Below are 11,650 nucleotides of genomic sequence, written 5' to 3'. Positions count from 1 at the left end.
GCTATTGAGTTTGGATCCCTTGATGTAGGATCTTTAATATCGAATGTATTTTTGGGTGCAATACTTGTCTTATTGATGTTGACTTGTTTTTGCTATAGTTTTGACTTGCAATTGTTCAATAGCGACAACAAATTTCCATTTTGATGATCTCTTTCAACAGTAGTTTATAGTAGCAGCAGAGAAATAACAATAGCATGTACAACATGCATATGATGGGATGAGTTTTTGTGGTGTTTTAGTAGTAGACTATTTATAATGCATCTTTGATGACCATCTAAATTTGGCTTGTGTTTTAACACAGGCAGCCCCACACAACCATCTGTTTAGGAACAAGTTTCACCTTGATCTTTTTAGAGTCAAATGCATCTTACTTAGGCTTGAAGTACTCAAAGAGCTTCATTTTTATGTGGCATGCCTCATTTGGAGTAGCCTATGCCAAGTTATGGTTGGCTCTTTCCAGTAGTTTATAGTAGTAGCAGAGAAATAACAATAGCATGTACAACATGCATATGATGGGATGAGTTTTTGTGGTGTTTTAGTAGTAGACTATTTATAATGCATCTTTGATGACCATCTAAATTTGGCTTGTGTTTTAACATAGGCAGCCCCACACAACCATCTGTTTAGGAACAAGTTTCACCTTGATCTTTTTAGAGTCAAATGCATCTTACTTAGGCTTGAAGTACTCAAAGAGCTTCATTTTTATGTGGCATGCCTCATTTGGAGTAGCCTATGCCAAGTTATGGTTGGCTCTTTCCAATAGGGGTCCGAGCACATAGCATGCAGTCCATTATTTGTGGGAGCTCTATTTTGTAATAAATTTTATCCTACCATTTTTATCACTAAATCAAACTCACATAAGCTCAAATCACTCTAAGAAATCTTTGATTTAACATACAAAACACCTTATTTGGAGCTATGAAATGTTATGGTTAATTCTTTATAGCAAGGTTTGAGTAGACAACAAAATTGTCCATAGTTTGCAATTATCTAGTGCTCAAGGATTAATGGCCAAATTTTTCACTTAATCCATTTCCATGGATGTATGTACCTATCACAACAATGGTCAAAGCCTCTCTTGCTAATACCATCCTTCCCACTTTTAACACTAAAACAAAATAACACTTCGTTAACCCCGCTTTTCCAACCTTGTAATAAGTGTCGATTTTGGTTTTTTAGGACAAAACATTTTAGGTGGGGATGGAATGTAAAGAAGGAAAAATATAATCATCTTTGCCTCCTTTAGCTTTCATGGCTTTTCATGCATTCTCTCTTCTCTTGTCATTCTTTCTTCTTCTTGCCTTTGTCTTCTAATAGGATTTCTCTCTCCTTTTCTTTCTCTCTTTTTCTATCTTTTGCTCATTCTCTCTCTCCTCTAGCCTCCTTCATTACAGTTTCCAAGTAGCTTCTTGATCTTATAGAAACCAAGAAGGAAGGTAGGACTACCATTGGTACTCACACTTAAGCTATATATTTGTTTGTAGCACTGGTGACGTCAAGGACACTAGTTGCCAAAATTAATGTTGTAGGCATATTAGGGGCACTATGCTAGGAAGATAAGTTGAAAGTGAAGGTGCTACTTGGGGGATACATACCTTCTTTGGTTGCCTTATTGAAAACTAGCTCCAAAGTCCACGACTTATTGTTGCTTAGACTATCTTTTCTATCTTCAAGGGAGGGGTTACAAATCATGTTGGCTATTAGATTATTGTTGTAGAGGACATTATATCAAAATTGTGGGAACAACTGCAAACAAAGCAAAGGCTTGAGTTCTCCATGAAGAAAGGTGGTCTTTGTATGGTATTAGTGCAATGCCTATCTTAGTAAGTTCCATAGTAACACCTTCAAGGGAATTTATGCATGGAAAGTTTACTCACGCATTGCAAGAAAATGCAATGAGTGCTTTAGCAAATAATTTTTATGGTATGTCTATTATGATCATAAACATCACAAAAGAAATTGTGTTTAGCAAGCTAGATGCCCAAATGGCTAACGTAATTGATACATTGGCATACACATGGTTTTTTGCAATACCACGATGATGTGGAAGTGTTAGATATAGTCGTGATAGATTATGTACTTGTGTAAGAGCAAACATCTCATGTCCCTCACTTGGTCCAAAAATGTGATATAGGGACTCTCACCAATTTTTACATCAATATTGTTTTGTAGGAATGTCTAGATCATGCAAAAGGAAAGAAAATGTTGGTTGGATTGACAACTATGGTTAATGTAAAAGTGTTAAAAGACCTAATGGAATCATTAAGAAATTTGTGTAGTAGTGACATTAATCTTTGCAAGTCTCCTTGAGGTCAAAATGCACTTCAATTGCTCATATTATTATTAGGACTATCATCTAAGTAGTAACAACAACAAGAATACATGTGTGTTACTCTCTATTCTTAATGAAGAGGTTGATGCTAGCAAGTGGGCAATCATAGATATAGTCGGTATACCTCCACTGGCCAAGTTACTTGAGATGGGCTTTGTGAAGGCCAAGAAATATGCTACTTTTATACTAGTTAGTCTTTGTGTTTATAAAAAAGATAATTGAGCCTATATGGAGATAACAAAAACTATTTTTTAAAGAATGTTGGCTTAAACGAAAAAATCCTTGCATTAAATGCTACTTAGTGCAGTTATGAGGATAGAGTTTAACCATGCTTGCAATAAGAGGTTATCTTGGGGTTTATTAATAGTGTCAAAGTAGTAAATAAGTAGGTTGCCAACCTCGAGTACTCAAAGCCATGATAAGAACATCTCATTGAAGCTTCATGAGGAGAAGGGCCTTCATTCCAGATGCAAAGTGGAGATCAAGCAAAGCCATGAGATTATGTAAGACCATGAGTTTAGATGCACCAATGATGATGCAATAGTCAAAGAGTATGTTGGTTATGGACATGGAAGACATAGGGGATGATGTAATGAATGGAGTGATGATTTTGTGAATGTGCAAAAGAAAGAAAAGTGAACACGAAGAGAAGGAGATTGAAAGATAACACATGTGAGAGAAGGAAAAAATTGATAGTAATGGCTAAAAGGTACAAGATTGCAATGGTCAAACCCAAGATGTAGCTGCGCATGTCAATGTGGGCCCTAGATGGTAGCAAGGGGATGAGAGAATGAGGAGAATTGGCTCATCACAAAGGATTTATGATAGATAAGAAGAGTGAGAGGATAGATTGTCTATACATAGGCAAACTAGGGCCACTAACTGATAGTAAGTGGCCATGTCCATAATGTGGATGCCCAATATAGCTTATAATGTCCAAAAAGAAATGCACTAATGTGCCCTCCATCTAAAGTGCATAAAGCACATAAAGTGATAAACAAATATAATGTCAAAGCTCCTAGTGTCCTCATCTAGCTTAGATTGAGACTCACATGTAGGAGATGATAGTATAAGATATATGTGTCACTACTAATGCCTTCTCTTAGATCATGGACCTGGCAAAAATGCCAAAGAAGAAACAGATTAATGGGTTGGAAGAAGAGTTTCAATGTCGATGAAGTGTGTTGATGAAGAATAGCAACCAAGGAAGGCCCCTCTCCAGATGAACATCTAATCAAATGGAAGGCCCTTAGAGGCTAATGAAAACAGATATGACTCAAATGGACCACTCTTGAAAACTCAAGTCAGGGATAAGTGAGCCAAGCCTTTGACCCAACTATGAGATGATAGCGAGAAAATATGGAAGGTGCAATAACCTATATAGAAAGAACATGGACTAAGGAGCCAAGTAGTAAGGGATGGTGGCTCGATGGTGAAGGAAATAGATTTTTGCATAAAGAAAAAGCCCAAAGAAGAGTATAATCCTTGAAAAAGCTCATCAAGATTCGAGGAAACCGCCTCTGAGACACATAGGGCCAGTTAATTACCATTTCACCTTGAACATCATTTTACAAACAAAGTACTTTTAATGAAATTTATTAGCTATGAAACTTTGTTAGTACATTTTGACAATAAAATGAACCATAGCCTCTTTTTAAACTTTTAGTTGAATTATCTTTTATCTTTGTTAATTATTATTTTAAATATCACCTTAAATATCAAAATAATTTTAATAGATTCTCTAAAGTGTGAAAATTAAAACCCTCTTATTCAAATCTGTCCCATATTTAGTACAACTTTTGTGAAAAAAAAGTTTCATCAGTAAATATTATCATATTTTTTAAATATTAGCTAATTGCACTCTAGAAATATGCTAAAGCTATTATTTTTATTGTTGAAAATTGTGTATTTTTATGTCCATAAAATCTACAATGGCTAAAGTTTACGGGTAGATCTCTCCAAATAGATTCTAACTCTTTTTGAATATCTCACCCTTAACATTTTACTAAGTTTCTTAATTGTCATCAAAACTCATTTTGATTTACTAATTTATCATATCTCTTTATGTTTGCATGATCTAAGTGTAAAACTCTAATCCTAGGTTTTTCTTAGGGTATTTTAACTCTTTTAGTTCATTTCTAATTTACCATTCCTAGATTTCTAAATTTCCACTGACTAAGACCTAAGACAATAATTTTTAAACTCTCTCTTATTATGTCTTCATCATAATTTGAATCCATAAAATGTAAAAATTCAACTCCATTTCACTAGTTTCATGTTGAGAAATTAAAAAAACAATCATTACACTATCATTTCTCATATAAATGCATATTTTTCCTTTAAATCCAACCCAAAAAGAAAGTACCCTACTAATTAAAAGAAGACAATTCGAATGTCATATTTGACAATATTGATGGCTTCTCCTTCTCATTTTCACCTAGAAATCTTGATATCTCCCTTGCTCCATGTTAACATTCCTTAATTCAATACTAATCTTGCAAAAAATTTACTCTCATACTATCCCACACAATTGGCCCCAAGAATAGTATCAAGAGAGAGTAGATAAAATAGATTTGCAACTATTTGATGTTATATATTGCTTCATGTGCCATGTCAAATGATCAACAAAGCCTCCTCTCTCTTGCGCTCTTTCAAATCTTCAACCTATTTTCAACCCTACCAAATATCCTTTGATCCAAATTCCTTGCATATGCATTGGATTCTACTTGCATCTTCTCCCATCTTAAAACATCTACTACTTTCACAAAAAATTTCCATCCCTAATTCTTAAACTCTAAATTTTCATATCTAAAATATTCCAAGTTTCTCTACTTCAAACTCCATCCTTACATTATCAAATACGGATTTTCAAATATTTTTTTGAACTTTCTAAAAAACATTGCATAACGCATAAATGGAACCATTCAATTTGCATGAAAATGTTGTAAAAATAGCTCTAAATTAGCAACTATCATGCATCCTACCCAAGCACCAATGGAATTAGCTCCTTCCAATTGATAGTCTCTTGGTTACAAGAATCGAGAAGATTGGTATAGAATGCATCATAGGTCTATGACAGAAGATGTGAGAGAAGTGTCACATTTAGGTCCTTCGAAGAAATACCCTAACCGAGGGATGCAAGCTCATCCCAAATGTCATCCATCGTGAGAATGCGATCCCTCATTGTAGAGGAATCTATGATAGAGAGTTGTATCTTTGACTCAAGAGAGAGATGATGCCCAAATGTCTTGATCTGGTAGAGAGTTGCCAATCTCTTTCAAACCTCTGTGGTGATGTGGATGCATCTTACATGTACAAGCACATAATTTACACAACTCAAAAAGAGAAAAGAGCAAGCTTTGGCATTTAGCCTATCCCATAAAGTTGTTGAGTCCAATGCCACACCATCATGGGGATCCAAAATAGACTAGGGTATAGGGATAGCAACAAAATTCCAAAAGACATAGATGTTGAGAATGCATTCAACTTTGCATGACCTTAGAAGGTAGTTTGTCCCATCTAGCTTCTCGAATGTGAATAAAGAGGATGGGACATGCACATGCTTGGGAGATACCATTATTGCCTATCGGGGATTGAAAGCTCCAAAAGAATATGAAAAGTGAGAGAGATAGGATGGTGGTTTGTTTGAATAGTCCCAAACCACACAATCCGCCAAAGCATGCACGTCAACCATATATGTCCTTTAGAAAGTACATGCAAGAAAGTAAGAAAAGATATTGTAATTGGGTGTGCTCTATTTGTTTGGGGTCTATCAATCTACTAATAAAAAAAGGACTACTATATAGCAATGTAAATTGGGAGTATCTAATGTGAGAGAGATGACTCAATGCTAGGAATATAGACTACAGAAAATGTAGAAATCAGGGGCTATTTGATAATGTCAACACTTGTAAACTGCCACCCAGTTGGAGAATAATACCACCTAACTACTATAGAAGCTGTCTTGAGTAAAAGTACATCAAATGGAGGAAATTGCACAAAATGTAGCCTAAATATAGTGTATCCTTGCAAAGTGTAGACTTAAAATGGACTGTAAATAGGCCACCATGGTCAGGTATGATATCACTCGATCAAAATGCAAGGTTTTCATCTGAACATAGGTGAGAGAATGGTTGTTTCTATAGAGAATGCAGCATCCTTGGGTAGATGGAGACATCCAAGCCCAAAATGTGATAGACAGAGGATATATCTACATAAAATAGAGCCGATTAAGGGCATGAAGAGCACCAAACATAGTGTGTCACTAGAGTCACCTTGCTTGATTGAGCAAAAAATGCAAAAAAAGAAAAGGAGACAGAAAGAGAAAAAATGTGAGAGAAGGAACAAAGTAACATAAATGGTTGAAAGGTAGAAGGCTACAATGATTAGCTCCAACATGCATCTCTACACATCAATGTGGACATCAGATGGTAGCAGAGCAATGAGAGAATAGGGAGGGATGGCTAATAATAGAAAAGGATCAATTGTGGATGATGAGTGAGAGGGCAGGCTACTTCTATATAAGCAAATAAGAACCATGACTAATAATAAGTGGCTAGGCCCATAATGTGGACACCCAAGTCCACCTAGAGTGCCCAAAAGGAAATATACTAATGTGCCCTCCATCTAAAGTTCCTAATGTGTATAAAATGACAAACAAATGAAATGCTAGAGCCCCTAATGTTCTCATCTAACTCAAATTGAGGCTCTCATGTAAAAGATGATATTACAAGACATGCATGCCTGCTAATAGATTTTAACTGCATATGCCTTGGTCTCACATGGCATGATGATCCTTGATGATCTAAGGATGACACAATGATTGATAATATGCAAGTCATTGAATATTTTTTGCATGAAGCATTGATTATTTCAGCTCTACTTGACTATACAACTTTCACTTGACTATGTTTTCTTGGATAATGGTCCAATGGATGGTATACATGACACCTTTTCCTTTGATTTTGGTGGATGGAAAGGGCTTGGAAGGAGATCTATGTAGTTTGAGCAACCATCTTTGAATAATGATTCCATATGTTCACAGTGACCTTTGGATGCAAAAAGTGCAAGTTAAGAGCCATATTTAAATTTACTTTGTTATGAAATAGCTCTTTATTTTGAACTCTTGTAACTTTTGGACTATATATGGAGAAGTAGAACTCATGTATGCTAAAAATACACAAAAAAATATTTGTTCAAAGCTATTAAAGACTTGGTTTGGTTCAGCTTACTCAAAGATATGGCAATTTTCATACAACAAGGCCTCTGTAGGGATAACAAAGTTATCCTATCACGCAAGATCTTATGCTTGAAGAAGAATGCATCAAGTTACCATTTTTATGCTTCCTTAATTATGTATATATATGATAATATGCAGCTTGCAACCACAAACATTACCCATCATTTGAAGGTTTTGGATATTGCAATCCCTTTGTAATCCATATATAGAGTACTCTATGTATGGATTTGGATATTGTGACCCCTTCGTAATCCATACATAGAGCACTCTATCCTCTCCATAAATTTGCAACCTCATGTAATAAATCCTTCATTTACTTGATTTTGAGGACAAAAATATCCAAGTAGAGATGGATTGTAATGGAGTGAAACTAGGGAAAATAAATAAGGAGAAAATGAGCAATATTATTAGCCACTTGGTAGGGTATATGAGATACAAAGATGCTCATTTTTCATGATCATTGTGAAAAAAACAAAGTCTCTTTCATCCTCGCCTTCTTGTTTAGATTTCATGGTTGCCTTCTCTTTTTTCTAAATAATGGGAAAATAATACGAGCCACATGGCAATATATAAGATGTAAGGAGGCTCATTTTTCATAATCATTGTGCAATAAGAAAAGTTTCTTTCATCCTCACCTTCTTGTTCAGCTTTCATGGGATGCCTTCTCTTTCTCTCTCTTGTTTTTATGCAGTCTTCTCTCTCCTCTTTCTTCTCCTCTAGATCTCTTCTTGATACATCACTATGTGTTTAGACTTGAAAAGCTCCTAGATCTGGATATTCTTGTTTGTCCCATGGTATTTGAAGCAAGATGCATTCTAATGAGACAATTAAAAGCACCAAATGGATCCCTTATGTTTCGAATAGGGAAAATACATATTTAGCCATTTACTTGGTGTTTTGAGTCATTTTGTATCACTTTCTTCCTAGAGAATAATTTAATTCATGTTGAGATTCACCATGATAAAGACATCATTTTGAAAAACTAACTTCATTGTTTGATTTAGAAGGTCTTCATACTAAAACGTAAACATTTGACCATGATTTAGCATCGTATATTTTGGCACCAAATCGACATTTTAATTTATGGATAGGAAGCCCTGATATGTATTGCTATTGCCCTTTTGTGCACTTAGACACGGTCATGTTGGTGAAAAAGTAAACGCTAATTGGATCCACTAATAAAGACATACTATAAAACATGAACGTATTGACCATTATCATACCTTCCTTAGTGCTCTTATTAAGATCTACTTTCAAATCTCTACTAAAGATTTGTGACTAAGCCTTGAATTGGTCATAACTTGTGTTTGACTTTGAACTCTTGAGATAGAAGGCATAATTGAGTTCTTTGGATTAAGATATTCCACTCAATACCAATAGAAACTATGCTCACCACTCCCATCGATCTGGGATAGAATATGCCGATTGTCTCAATCTAGAACATGTAATATATAAAATGTTGAGTAAAAAGGTTAAAAGAGTTTGGCATGGAGGGATTATGATTGTTTATTCTCTAAACATCAATCTAAAAGTTGATGATTTGTGATCTCAAAAGTCCCTCTAGAGCTTGGCTAGTTTGCAACTTTTGTGCATGTTTGTTTGAGTGTTTCACGATATTGGAGAGTTAGTTGAAGCATAATGCATGACTTTATTGAGAATGTGCAACACCTTACTTTAGATTAGTCGTTTTATCATCGTGCATTTATTTCGAAAAATTTGATGAACTTTGATAGCATTCACTATGCAATGGCTATCTATTCGATCTTTGTGTTGTAAAATAAGCCTGTTGAAAATTGTAATGATGTGCATTGGAGGCTTTTATAAAAGTCACATGGGGGCCAATAGAAGAGCAAGTTTTAACCCCCACTAACTAATGACAAGCCCATTTCACTCCAACATAGACCATTATAGTAGCCACAACTGCAACGTTACTAGCTCTCACCTTTATTTTAAAAACTCGATGTTACTAGGGGCTGCAACTTTATTGGCCCCTTACCCTATGCCATTGAGGCAACTTTATGCTTCAAGCAAGAGCTTTGTGATAAGGCCATGAGGAACAAGTTGCTTGAAAGCTAAGCTTGATGTTGTGTGGTTACATGTACAAACAAATTTATGCAATGAAACTTGACGTGGGCACTTACTGACGCGTGACCATTTGATTATCCGGATGGAAATTGGAATGATAAAGTTTTCAATGGGAGTGAATGCAACTCTTTATTATTACTGTAGTTCCAATTCGGTTTTATCAAAGCTGATGCCAACAGCATAAGCTATGTGGATGAGGAAAGACTAAGGAGGAGCTAAGTAGTGATCTAGGTGAGGAAGTTGCCGCATGTTGTTTGGGCGAGGTCAAGGCGGAAGCTGAAGCCCAGGCGCGAATTGCGGACGTCGAACTCCAGGAATTGGCCCTGCTGTTGGAAGCTTCCAAGGACGTGTGCCTGGCCGGGCCCGGCGTCCATGAAAGCCAAGCATAACACGCTGTCAGAGACGGCGACCACGGTGTTGAGCCCCACCAGCTGCAAGGTGGCGCCGTCCCGGAACCGCAGGCCGATGGGCGGGACCGATGGCCCGCCGCGGGTCCCGGCCACGGATGAGGCCTTGAAACAGGTGTCGAAGGGGGCCATGGACGGTGCCGCGACACTGGCGTTGGCGTAGGCGATCTTCTGGCGGAAGGTTGCGCGGAGGGCGGCGTAGGCGGAACTCTCCAGCTTGGTGTAAGCCACCCGGGTACTGATGCGAAGCTCATGCGAGGTACGTCTTAGCCGCAGGCCCAGTGGTACGTCGTCCACTACAACATCCGCGAGCGCGAGGGTGTACTCGGCGCCTCCGTCGCGGCCCAACGCCGTGTAGGATAGCATCTCCGACATGTTGAGCGGGGGCGGGCCCCGCACGAAGACGTAGCTCCTGTAGTCCCCGCCGAAGTAGACCGGGCCCGTGCTGCCGAGCATGAGGCAATAGGCGAAGCGGCTCGGGTAGGGCAGCTGCGAGCGAGCGGAGAGCTGCGCCGGAAGAGAGGATCTCCCCCGGCCCAGAGCCGCCACGGCCAGTTCGCCCTTTCTGCTGCAGTCGAACCCCACCTTCGTCACTTCGACGGACGGCAGCGGTGCCATGTTCTCCGACGTGCCGTACGTGGCCGCTGCCTCCAGAGTCACGGTGTCGTGCGCCAGGCCGCCATGACCCGCCTTCCTGAAGCTGGAGGACGCGGAGGGGCGGAAGCTCCCCCTCTCGCCGCAGCTCAGTGTCGTGACCTGCCTCTCCACGTCCAGCGTCAGCAGCTGCTTCTGCGCTGGCGCACCGACCGGAAGCTCGAGGCTGTACAGGCCCGTCGCTTGGTCGTACGTGACTTTGCCTACCAGAGCTCGGCTGGGTCGGCTGAGCGAGGCCACACTCGTTACATGAAAGCACAGCATTAATACGCCGGCTGCTATCAGCAGGTTCCTCGGGGCTATTAGCTGCGCTCGAACCTCTTCCATGATCACTTTGAGACGGAAAGCAATGACAAACGATGTCGGTGGATCTCGAATTCTCAAGCTTAGAAATTACACGATGACTGCTACTCACAACCTTCGCGTTATATACATCCTGTGACAGCTCCAATCGAGCTACGTTCATTAGCTGTCTTCCAACAGAAACTTCCAAGTTCCAACGAGCCGTAATTTTCTTTTTAAAAAACTGTCGTCTTGTGGTAAGAATACTGGGGAGGTTATTGTGTGCTGCGGGCCCCACTAGTCTTCTTAGCGTAGAACTATCTTGTACTTTTAAGAATAGAATACGAAGCTCAAAACTATAGGCGCACTAAATCCCTGCCGATCAGCCCGTCGAATCTCGATAATTCCATGAGCTACCACGACGCTTCGTTTTGCACATGAATTTATACAGATTAATTGTGACTCAATCATGAGAGAATTGGGCCTAGCACCACCTATAGCACCATGTTACAGGCCCAAACTGGCATCCCCCTACAATGTAAGGGTTTATAGCACACTAAGTCGTAAATACTGGCACACTCCAAGTAGCAGCTTCTAGGTTAGCGTTTAGTGTAAATACGATAAGATCACATATATTAGCATATTATTTGT

At 38.7% G+C, this 11,650-nt stretch overlaps 1 protein-coding gene across 1 annotated transcript; it reads right to left on the bottom strand.

The window, feature by feature from the left end:
* Nucleotides 1-9,553: 9,553 nt before the first annotated feature.
* Nucleotides 9,554-11,159, bottom strand: LOC148031691 (putative aspartic proteinase GIP2). Its single transcript, XM_087685789.1, has one exon. The coding sequence runs from the start codon at nt 11,042-11,044 to the stop codon at nt 9,884-9,886; it is 1,161 nt and encodes a 386-aa protein (XP_087541915.1). The 5' UTR covers nt 11,045-11,159; the 3' UTR covers nt 9,554-9,883.
* Nucleotides 11,160-11,650: the final 491 nt, after the last annotated feature.

The sequence above is a fragment of the Lygodium microphyllum genome, chromosome 9 (assembly GCF_053477565.2).
Source record: "Lygodium microphyllum isolate KBCC chromosome 9, Lygodium_microphyllum_v1.1.10, whole genome shotgun sequence".
Lineage (NCBI taxonomy): Eukaryota > Viridiplantae > Streptophyta > Polypodiopsida > Schizaeales > Lygodiaceae > Lygodium > Lygodium microphyllum.
The sequence above is the reverse complement of the archived record's forward strand: the minus strand, read 5'-3'. Positions and strand labels throughout refer to the sequence as shown.